Genomic DNA, 12,596 nt, shown 5'->3' with positions numbered 1-12,596 from the left:
TCCTTTAGAAATATCGATCAGTAAGGTACGCTCAGTGCCTTTGAAGCGATCTCGACATTATAAGGCCACTTTATTTTTAATCCCTTGTTCTGACATCCTGTCCCTTGGGTGCACCTTGCATACACTTACTTACTTACATACACAAGTTATTTTAAAAGAAGTGGGATCTAATTGACTGCATTCATTTAACATGGCTGACACGTTGAAAGGTATCGAGGTGTAGGGCCTCAGGTGATACAGAGGACAATTAACATAATTTACTTCATTGGTTTGAAGAGAATATCAAGACAGAGAAAGAAACAATGGGTCTACGAGTTTCAACACACGTCTGGTTTAAAAAACTACTCATAGTAAACTAGTGATTTTTTGTACCTATTAAGACTTAATTTACTTACAAACATAATTTTACGTTTATACAACGTATCTTGCACTTTTTAGGTGTGATAAATTAGTACAACAAGCTAGTTTACAAAGCAGGATTTGAATTCAGTGATCACTTTTTTGATATCGGTGGTCAAAAAATCCACCGAAACCAAGGAAATCAACACCAGCGATGTCAAAATTAATCGCTTTTTAGCAATTACAGAAATAGCATGAGTGATACAGAGGAGATGTAATAATGATGGATTTACGTACTTTCGAGGATTTCTTAATCACTTGCATAACGATAAATGCACTAAAATTTCCGGAGTAAATTGCACCACCGATCTCAAAAAAACATAGAACCAAACCCACCGAAGGACGGAAAAACCTTTAAAAATCACTTAATTAAACTGTGACTGTACTTCTACTTTATTCAACGGTTAAGACACAACTAAAGCATACTATGTTTGAGACACTGAGTTCCTGGTTTACAACTTTGAAGGAGTACCGACATGTTTTGCAAATTACACCGAAATCAGGCACTAGCCCGGGACACATCGTAAATTTGGTTTTATTCAATGAGTTGAGCAAACACATTATTGTGATATAAAGAATATGATAAGTTAACTAATAACTTATGCGTGAATACCCATAATAACTCCGATCTAATGCCCCATCTTGAGTAATATTTTTTTGTTTCATAAAATCTGGGTGCGGGACACTCCCACCGAACATCATTTTTGGCATTTGAATTTTTTTTTCTTGTATTATATAAATAATAAATAGATAATTTGATAGTGTCCCAGACAGAATAAAGGCTGAAGATCATGCCTAAATTAATTCAGATTTATTGAACAGTAAATTCAATCATTTATTGCCCCGGACACGTAAAAATGGCCCTCCTGAGAAATGCCCTTATAGTGTTTGTTTGGTTTCAGACGGAGTCGCTGGAGCGCGCGCGTCACTCGCGCGGCGAGCGCATGCGCGGCCAGGCCGAGCAAGCGGCCGACCTGCGGCGCAGAAACCAGGTACAGTATTTACCCCGTAATTATTAGTGTTATTACCCATGGGGGTAATAACACTAATAATTACGTAAATAACACTAATAATTACGGTAATAACACTAATAACTATTTCGATTATAATGTAGTAAATAAAGGTAGTGGACCCCGCAGTAATTCCTCAGCCAGAAAAAACTTTACAGTATGATAAAGTATCAATAAATAAAAAGTATTGTATAAATTTCCAAAGAATAATAATAATAGAATTAAAGTAAATACCTAAAGTTTTAAATCGTTAATAATCTTTTTACGGAAAAATGCTCCGTTCAAACTTTCTTCACCAGACATATTCATGTAACGTATTGCAACAATATATGAAATATCAAAAAAATATCCCAGCAGAAATACCAGTATTAATAAAATAAAATTTTTTGGCGTGTCTTGGACCGGAAAATTGCTCAGACTAATTTTTTCACTGGAATGCCATTTTATTGCCGTTTTATACCTACAAAATGAAAATCTAAAAATTTTCCACTCTCAGTTTTTAATAGTTCTATAATGCATACATGCCAAATTATATTCTAAGATCATATAAGAAGAAAAAAACCGGGCAAGTGCGAGTCGGACTCGCGCACGAAGGGTTCCGTACCATAATGCAAAAAAAAAAAAACAAAAAAAAAGCAAAAAAAAAAACGGTCACCCATCCAAATACTGACCACTCCCGACGTTGCTTAACTTTGGTCAAAAATCACGTTTGTTGTATGGGAGCCCCATTTAAATCTTTATTTTATTCTGTTTTTAGTATTTGTTGTTATAGCGGCAACAGAAATACATCATCTGTGAAAATTTCAACTGTCTAGCTATCACGGTTCGTGAGATACAGCCTGGTGACAGACGGACGGACGGACGGACGGACGGACGGACGGACGGACGGACGGACGGACAGCGAAGTCTTAGTAATAGGGTCCCGTTTTACCCTTTGGGTACGGAACCCTAAAAATGACAGAGCAATTTTCCGATGAAAATGAGCGTCAAAAAAATGAAGTATCATAAAAAAATATTCTCATGTTTGACAAAACTTTTAGATTTTTTTCTAGTATCACATACTGATACAAATAACTTATTTTGTAAAATAATTTTGGACTGAGGAATTACTCGGTTCAATATATAATCAGACTTGTGTTTTTACCTAACTTAGGAGTGTTTTTTTTTGGATATTTATAATGTTAGTCTCGGCTCATACTATACAATAACCAAGCTAAATTTCATCGACTGAGAAATTAATGCATGGGTCTCCATACAACAACTTGCTTCATTTACTACTCTATTATGGAATAGTTATTTGTTTTACAAGGGGGCAAAATTGTTGTTTAACCGCTCGTGCTAATATTGATACCCGAGCAAGCGAAAGATCCCAATATTTAACGGATATCACTTATATCCAATAAAGTAAATTTTTATATGTAGGTGTTATCTCAAAAACCCTTTTTTAGGGTTCCGTAGTCAACTAGGAACCCTTATAGTTTCGTCAAGTCCGTCTGTCTGTCCGAGGCTTTGGTCCGTGATCGTTAGTGCTAGAAAGCTGCAATTTGGCATGGATATGTAAATCAATCAATCTGCATCAATCTGACAAAGTCGTAAAAAAAAAATAGAGTACTAATACAATTACAGTCAGCGATAAAAGCTTGTACCAAAAATGTAATGTTTGCCAAAAACAGTGAAACAGCTAAAAAATCTGGCTGTTATGAATGAAAATTTTTATTTCAGGGAACTAGTGGCCCATACCATACATAAATACCTTAAAACTATGGCATACATATTATAAAAATATATGGTTATGCGTGCTAGTTCAGGTTTTATATTTTTGTTCAGACGCGCCCTGACCTATCTAACGTGAAATAAAAAATGGTTCTGCATGTTTTTCATTAAAATATTCGGACAGTGAGTTGATTTAAAGGCGAAGGTTATCAGCCTACGGTCATGAATTATTAAAAAACAATAAATCTTGCAAATTACTGTAAATATTATCACAAGCAGGTAATAATAATATTATAGTAGGAGATCCGGGATATATGGTCGACCTTCACCGATACGTCTGACGGATGAAACTTATATTTTATGAAAGAAAATATGTTCCAGAACATAAATAAATAGGGTTGCCTAAAGAAATATGGTAAATATAAATCAGCAACACTATGGTACCCAAGAGAGGGCAAGAGAAAGAGAGGAAAACCTTTCAGAAGATGGGAGGATGACCTGGTAAAAACAACTGGCAAAACCTGGAACAGACGGCACAGAAGAGAGAAGATTGGAAAGTGTTGGGGGAGGCCTTTGCCATAAAGGGCACACAGATTAATTAGCAATGGAATAGTAGATTGTTAACCAAGGGTTGAAAGGCACCCATTTCTGTCGAGGTAGTTTGGCGCTCGAACGCAGTGAGAGCGCCAATAGTCCGAGACGTAAATGGTGCCTTTCACCCGAGTTAAACACTCTACTTTTCATATCGAATGCGAGGAAACCAAACAAGACATTGCAATTTCGCAAAATCAGTAATTGAAGTACTTATTACCTAATAGACCTACGGCCATCATTTTTTTCCTTAGGACTTACTTGCAATCGGAGACTTTACATGTGTGAAGATTAATAACCCCTAGCGAAAATAATTTAGATTTCAATATTCACGAAAACACATTTTTTAACAAACTGCAGTAATTTTAAAATTATTTGTTCATTAAAGTATGAAAATCAACGGGATTGTCTCTTACTTTTTAATTTTATACTTTTTCGTTCTAAAAGCCGCAACAGACTACCGGACCGCACCGCGACCTTGGTGCGCCGCACCACGTAATAACATAATAAAAGTATTTTAAATATTAAATAACAATTTAATTAATAATATAAGACATTTTTAATTTGTATTTTATTTTATTTTCATGAATATAGTGCTAAATAACTTTATAAACCAATTTAATATCATACAAACGTTTAACTGTGGCTGTATAAGATTTTGCCTTTGTTCATTTACGCAAGTGTAAGGTTTAAAAAAATATTTTTGGTGTATTCCTTTCGGTTCCCGCCTTATGAAATCGAGTAAATAGAATTTAACGAAAGAAATCAAGAATAATTTGTTTTTAACAATTTACTTACATAATTTTTTTATAAAAAAAGGATCAACGTGGGATTAGTAAAATTAAACAATTAAGTACCAATTGTTCCAGGCGAGGAAATAAAGACACTATTTTTCCATTTTGTTTCCACCCAGTTGTTCGTGGGACGGGGACGCAGAGGAGTACACCACTTTTCTGCGCTAGAGCATAAACGTATCACTTTCTGCGCACCTTTTAGAACAACAACGACCCACTTTCAGAGCATGAGATATGAAAAATAATTAAACAAACGATACGTCACATATTCTGATACAAGGCTATAAAATAAAATAAAATAAAGAAATGTGGTCAACGCTATTATTAATAAATTAAAAAAAATTTTTTTTTGTCAAATTTCACCGATTTGTCTGACGAACGAAATAAGTTTCAATGGAAAGTATACAACTTGTACAACATGAATCAACTATTAGGTTGCCTTTCTTTTTCCGGTCACTATTATGTGGTTGCCGTATTTAAGGAGGTGATTTTATATCGATAATTGCACTCATCTGTCTGACGCTTGAATCAAAGTGATGGTAATTTTATTGCCCTATTTATAGTGACGATATACATACATACTTACATAGATAAATATTTATATACTTAGATACATATCATCCATAACTAAGGAACACGTGATATGATGAAACATCGTGATAAACACACAAATAAATGCCCATACCGAGATTCGAACCCGAGACCTACTGCTTCGTAGCGTAAGCAGGATCACTACCGACTAGGCTAGGAGGTCGTTTTATAATTATATATGAATGAATAGGCTTTGGTACACAACGTGCTGCCGCCGCACGTGGCGCGGCACTTCATGGGCGCGAGGCACCACCACCGAGACCTCTACAGCCAGAGCTACGCTGAAGTCGGCGTGCTTTTTGCTTCCATGCCCAATTTCTCCGGTAAGTAAAACATCTGTGGGACTCTGACATATTTAAATATATTAAAACGGGTCACTTCAAATGTTCAATAGGTCGAAAGTTGCTCGACATGTTTCGCTCCGAGGAGCTTAATCTAGAGCCACTCGCGTTGGCTGACTGACACAGGCCCATGTGGCTCCAGATGAAGCTCCTTCTTAAGGATTAAAAAAAATGCTAGTTGTAGTAAAAGACCATGGTCTAATAAAACATGGTCTTCTATTCCCAGAGTGACACGGGCCTACGTCACAATAACATTGCCACTTTATTTCAACATAACATGTTACATGGGTACATTATACCTATGGTTAATAAGTTAAAATATTTCTTTATAATATTATAATTTTCATTTATATGTATTTTATCTTAAATTTTACAATAACACGTCATTTTTAATTATTCGTTAGCAATATCTTCCGATTCACGAAAGAAATTTCAGACGTTCGGGTAATTCTGTTTACATTACTGGCAACACAGGATAGCGCTGTCACATTTGACAATTCGGATCTAGATAACTTCATGCCCTGACCGTCATCCTTGTCGAACGCGTGTTAATTGTTATTTCCTTCTCGCTCAGTGTCAGCAGTCGCAGTGTTTTCCAAACTTTTCACGGTGTAACTATGAATTAGTTTTTCAAACGTTTGTCTTGTATAGATAAATAAAGTTTAATTTAATACATTAGATGGGTCAAACAGATCACTGTGTTATGTCTTTCCTGTAGACATACACAAGAGTTAAGGGCTATAAAGGTTAATTTTCTTATTTAAACCTTATCCACGTGAAAAGGTCCTCCTTTTATTTAAAGAACTATGATAAAATCATTACTTACATGCCCACAAGCTGTTAACTATCGCCCACAGGAGAGAAAACTAGTGTGTTATCGCGAACAGCACATTTTTCTCTCCTGTGGGCTATAGTTAACAGCTTGTGGGCGTGTAAGCAATGATTTTATCATAGTTCTCTAAATAAAAGGAGGACCTTTTCACGTGGATAAGGGTTAAATAAGAAAATTAACCTTTATAGCCCTTAACTCTTGTGTATGTCTACAGGAAAGACATAACACAGTGATCTGTTTGACCCAGATTTGTTTTATTTTACTATGTTTCTACATGAATAATTTAAAATTAATGCCGTTAAAATAATTTTCACCGTTGGTTAAAATTCTCCCACATTTTAAAATTTGAGAACCTGTAAACAGCATGATGACGTAGGCCCGTGTCAGTTAGGTCATACGCGAATCTCGGAATAGAGTACCAGGCGGAGTATATTATTATACCATGGTAAAAGACAAAAGGCTTGGTCAAACACTGATTTATTTCCGCTACCCACATATGATAATATCTAAGACTAAGAACTACCTACATATTGTTAATGTAAATCTACAACACTAGTGACCCGTTTTAATATATTTAACTAAAACTCAATTCCAAAATATTCAACAATTTCAAACACATTTTGATTTTGACTTCTTCTTGTCTTACCTGATTTTAAATATTTTTTACGTTTTGTTTTCAGAGTTCTACTCGGAAGAGACCGTCAATAATCAAGGCTTGGAATGCTTAAGATTTCTGAATGAAGTCATATCTGATTTTGATTTGGTAACTATAATTACATACCTACTACTGCTAATCTGTAATTTATAGGTACATAATCGAGCAAGCTATGTAATAACTTTACAGTACACATGGCGCTACTTTACCGCCCTAGTTCGGTAATTAGCACAATACGTGCCTGTCGAAATTTTTTAAGAGACATGATGTACCTACTGTAAAACGTTGTACAATACACGTGCGAAAAGGTAATTCGCAACTCGTGGCGATTTAAAACACTCCCTTCGGTCGTCTTTCAATTTATCGCCACTTGTTGCGAATTTCCTACCTTTCGCACTTGTATCGTAATGTACTATATATTACTATTATTTACACTATGTTTATTCTTGTCTTGTATTAGTAAATTCTTGCTTAATATTTAAATAGAAACACTTGTACCTGTAATAAATGCACAAATAAATGGCCGTACCACGACATTTCGAACCCTGGACCTCCTGCTTCGTAGGTAGGGTCATGACCGACTAGGCTAGCAGGCCGTTAAATGTTAATTAACTTGCTCAATTTTATTTTCATTTTCAGCTGTTAGAGGATGCGAAATTCAGCAAAGATATCATTAAAATAAAAACAATCAGCTCCACATATATGGCAGCATCAGGCCTAAATCCCACTCGACAAATGCAGGTATGTATTATCTTCATCAAAATTCACTGGCAAGCGGTCTAAGGGGGCTATATGAGGGTTGCAAGTTCGGGAGGAAGGGTGGGATAAGTAAGAGGGAGGTTTGGTAGTTTACACGACTTGTCTACACAGACGAAGTTTCGGACGGAGGTTAATTCGTCATAAATCCCCAGTAAGGAATCAGATTTTTTTATAAACTAAAAACGATTACATACTTTTAACTCCCAGACATTTTAAAAACTTTTTTTGATTTTGTATAAGTCAAGACACCCTGTTGTGTTCGGATTGTACAGTCACCTGCAATATTATGTTACTCTTCGAAGGCCGCAAAAATATATGACGCGCTCCTATGGCTCTACAAATAAGACCGTGTCAGATTTTTTGCGGCCTTCGTTGTGTAACATATTATTGCAGGTGACTGTACATAGGTATAGTTACAACTTTGGTGTTAGCAATAAAAGTGGCTTGAAAATGTTAAATGATAGCTACTGACCGTAGTACCGTAGCCCAGCAGTGGGACACAGTGAGCTTTTAAATAATAAATAACAACTTGCTCCTATTAGTTGTTTTAATTTCCTGCTGGTGCAGTGTAAGCACCAGAATTTCGAAAGAATACGTCTACATTGTGTTGCGAGGCTAACTATTTATTCATAAGTATTTCAAATAGAGAATTTTCAAAATTACTTATATAAAGGGCAACGCTCATGTAGCACCTGAGGGCCTAGCCAAGATGACAAATCGTATTCGACAGATGCCAAACGAAAAGTAAAAATGTCGGTATTACAGATGGTACGAAAAGTCACGTTACTATTTCCATATTATTCAAGTTTCGATCGGCGTTTTCTATCAACAATTGTCATCTTGGCTAGGCACCCTGGAAATCAAAATCAATGGAAGTTAGCGGTAGCCGCTTGTTTTTTTTTCCTTGTGCGCGGTGAATATACAGGGTGTTTATTTAGTCACCTGCAATAATTTACGGGTTAAAAATATAGGTCATACTGAGCAACTTTTGCTATGGGACCAACTTCGAAATCGTGCAAAAAAATTGGCTGTTTCATACATTTTGGCTATTTTTATGACATTTTCTACGGGGGAGTAAATTTTTTTTCGAGATTTCGGGGTTAGTCTTATCGTAAAAGTTGCTCAGTATGACCAGGCGGCGTAGCACGGTCGCGTTTTTATCCCTTGTCACCATGCCTGTCACGTTCTAACAAGTATGTAAGTGCGAAAGGGATGCACATAGTGATAGTCGATAAAAATGGAACCGTGCTGCGCCCGCTGTATCTGCTGTAGCTCGTAAATAATTGCAAGTGACTAACCCCTTTATTCATAAAACTTTACGGGACTGATTTAGTTAAATTATGTTTTATCCCTTTCTTACAAATACATAAGTCAAAATGACAGATAAGGACAAACGATTATTAGCTAATTGAGGTTTATAGCGCGTTTATGAATAAGGGCGTAAATATACACCCGAATTTTAGTAGAATTTCAATTGACTGGATGGATGATTTTTTTATGTGAGACGTTACGAATAAATAGTGGATTGTCTAATCAGCCGTCAGACGGCACGCTGGTACGCTGGGCGCATCTGGCGTGCCTGGTGGAGTTCGCCCTGGAGCTGCAGCGCGTGCTGGCCGCCATCAACGAGCAATCCTTCAACCACTTCGTGCTGCGGCTGGGCGTCAACCACGGACCCATTACTGCGGGCGTCATCGGCGCACGCAAGCCACATTACGATATCTGGGGAAACACCGTTAATGTCGCATCGAGGATGGAGAGCACCGGCAAAGCTGGTTGCATACAGGTAACGAACAAAAGGCGGATAGCAAAAAGCAAGTACTCTCTCCTATAACTAGGCGTCGAGGGCTGCACCTGCACCACGGGCTCGTCTCAGCCGAGTCGCAGACATCTTCTGGGGCAAAACCTTCAACGCGCGTCAAGGATGATGAGTACTCTGACAATGCTGGTTGTGGCAGGGGAATTCACATGCCGCAACAATCAATATTTTATCATGGATTTTGGGTAAGTAGGTAAAGCCTTTGAATCGTGTCAACCTTACCACACGTTGCACGTTGCCACACGTTTATAATAAATTCGATTTAGGGGCGAGTAAGATGAGACTTACTGAACGTTTAGTTAATTTTTATGAATTTGTCACATTTTTTGAGGTGTGTTCATACGCAGGACCTACTGGAAATAATACAAATATTTTGGGTATATATGAAATAAAATTTTAATCTATTATGTAGTGTGTGTCCTAATTCGATATTGCAATTTATACTTAACAATTACGAGTATACATACTTTCCACGATAATTATTTTGAACGTGATCGATTGAGCCATTCATGGGGGTTTTCCAAAAAAAATCTCTTCATATTAAAAAGGTCCAGTAATAAGTGCCGCGAAAAACGCCCTATTACTTAAACGGCTTTTTTATATTGTATGAATGTACACTAATGTACAGAACCCTCCATTATTCGTGGCCCGATACGTACTTAGTCGGGTCTTTTATGAAAAAGTCGGTTTTTCAAATGATTTATGATTTATTTCAGATATATATAATGCATAAAAGCAATAAAAGAGACAGTAATAAAAACTAAATACTTACTCGCCGCTGGAAACGCCTGTTACTAAGTTATAATTAATGTGACGTCATGTTTTTGTAGCAGTCTTCCAAAAGCTCTGGTTTCCTAGGATAGCGGTGCCGTCATATAGCGATATTTCTCCATACAAAATACCACTCATCCATATTTAGCCGTATTATTTTGTATGGAGACGGCCGCTATATGACGGCACCGCTATCAGAGCTCATGAAACAATGAATTTGCTACTTTGACCGTGAAATATTGCGTGCATACATATTATGATTATAGTCTTAAATAAGTTTTTGGCAAAAATTTCATTTTTGGTACAAGCTTTTATCGCTGACTGTACTTTTCTTACGACAGACATCTAATACTCATCGAGACAATTCTAAAAACCCCTAACACAATTAGGTTGCATTGTTTCATCACAGAGTTCCTATGGCCACCTCCTGCCTCCATCATCAGATCAGCTCGATGGTACCATAATATTGCATTGTCATCCAATTTATACATGCATGCAAAATTTCAGCTCAATCGGAAACCGGGAATGATTTGATTACATACAGACAGACAACGGTCAGGTGAAACTAAATAAAAGCTTGTAAAAATCGAAACCTTCAAGTCTTTTATTTTTAATCATATCAATATTTATTTAATACATTGAATACACTTAGTTTATAATATTTTTTTAATATTTAACCATCATTAAACTATAAATCCCGTTATAGAATTCGTTAATTCAATGTCCCTAATTAAAATAATTTACTACAAGCATCAGTACATTGATAACAATCCATACTTTAATATTATAAAAGGAAGTCTCTTCTTCTCTCTTCACGCTTAAACCGCGCTGAACCGATTTAGTTGAAATTTGGTATAGAGATTGTTTGAGTCCCGATAAAGGATAGTTTTTATCCCAGAATTCATCCCTTATGGGGGTGGAATTTTGAATGGGGAATGAATGAACAACAACTGCATAACAAACTTTGTCGATAGGAAAATGTCCCGCCCGCGCAGTGTAGCACCGACCGCGCGCCGGCGCTGGTGCATGGTTTGGTTGTTATAGAGTTAGTTTGAGCCCTGGGGAAGGACATAGGGTAGTTGTTATCCCAAAAATGCCTCTTTAAGGGGGTGAAAAAGGGGGTGGAAGTTTGGATGGGGAATCAATAACCGCTGAACCGATTTGATTGAAATTTGGTATACATTCGAATGTATTCTGGAATGTTTCATAATGATCTAGCATGTTCTCAAATATTCAACAACTTCCAGAATGTACTGAAATGCTGTGGAATACTCTCGAATACTCGTACTCTCGAATGGTCTGGACTATTCTAGAAATGTCCAGCCTCCTATACCCGAGACGGCTTCGAATGTTCCAGAATATTCCACAATGATCTATAATGTTCTCGAATATTCGAAACCTTCCAAAATGTTCTGAAATGCTCTCGAATACTCTCGAATGTTCTGGACTGTTCTAAAAATGTCTAGCCTCCGAGACCCGACACCTCACCAGGTACAAATTTTTGTAGGTATATATTTATTTAAACATTATTTGCACAAAGTGTACAAATGGCGGACTTAATGCCTAAAGGCATTCTCTATATACCAGTAAACCATAGGACAGAGATGTAATAAAAATGGTGCAAGAACAAAGTAATTTTCAGAATCTATTCTGAACTTTCGTCTATTAAGTTAAGGTTCAACTTCTTCAACTTCAACTTCTCCAACTTCTTCACCTTTAACTTCTCTAACTTCATCTTCTCCTACTTCTCCTAATTCTCTAACTTCATCTCCAATCTTTTCAACTTCTTCAACTTCTCCTACTTCTTCAACGTCATCTTCTCCAACCTTTTCAACTTCTTCAACTTCAACTTCTCCTACTTCTTCAACTTCATCTTCTCCAATCTTTTCAATTACTTCAACTTCTCCTACTTCTTCAACTTCATCTTCTCCAATCTTTTCAACTTCTCCTACTTCTTCAACTTCATCTTCTCCAACTTTTTCAACTTCTTCAACTTCTACTTCTCTAACTTCAACTTCTCCTACTTCTTCAACTTCCCCAACTTCTTCAACTTCAACTACTCCAACTTCTTTATCGTCCTAACCTTCTTCGACTTATGCAACTTCTTCATCTTAATCAACTTCAACTTCTTCACCTTAAACTTCTCCAACCTATTTAACTTCTTCAACTACGCCAGAGTATTCAACTTCTTTAACTTTTCCAACTTATAACTTCGTCAAATCTCCAACTTCTTTATCTTCCTAAACTTCTTCAATTTATCCAACTTCTTCAACTTCAAATTCTCCAACTATTTCAAGTTCTTCAACTTCGCCAACTTCTTA

The 12,596-nt window shown here is 36.5% G+C and overlaps 1 protein-coding gene across 1 annotated transcript in view; it reads left to right on the top strand.

Annotated features, from left to right (window-relative positions):
• Positions 1 to 12,596, top strand: part of LOC134790784 (adenylate cyclase type 8) — a 52,559-nt gene that overhangs the window by 31,304 nt on the left and 8,659 nt on the right. The window contains exons 15-19 of the mRNA XM_063761718.1: positions 1,302 to 1,391; positions 5,289 to 5,421; positions 6,952 to 7,034; positions 7,566 to 7,667; positions 9,223 to 9,471. Of these exons, the coding sequence (XP_063617788.1) occupies positions 1,302 to 1,391; positions 5,289 to 5,421; positions 6,952 to 7,034; positions 7,566 to 7,667; positions 9,223 to 9,471 (657 nt within the window). The remainder of the gene's footprint in view (positions 1 to 1,301; positions 1,392 to 5,288; positions 5,422 to 6,951; positions 7,035 to 7,565; positions 7,668 to 9,222; positions 9,472 to 12,596) is intronic.

This window comes from Cydia splendana, chromosome 5 (genome assembly GCF_910591565.1).
Source record: "Cydia splendana chromosome 5, ilCydSple1.2, whole genome shotgun sequence".
NCBI classification, from domain to species: Eukaryota; Metazoa; Arthropoda; class Insecta; order Lepidoptera; family Tortricidae; genus Cydia; species Cydia splendana.
Note: the sequence above shows the minus strand (reverse complement) of the source record. Positions and strands in the feature narration are given on the sequence as shown.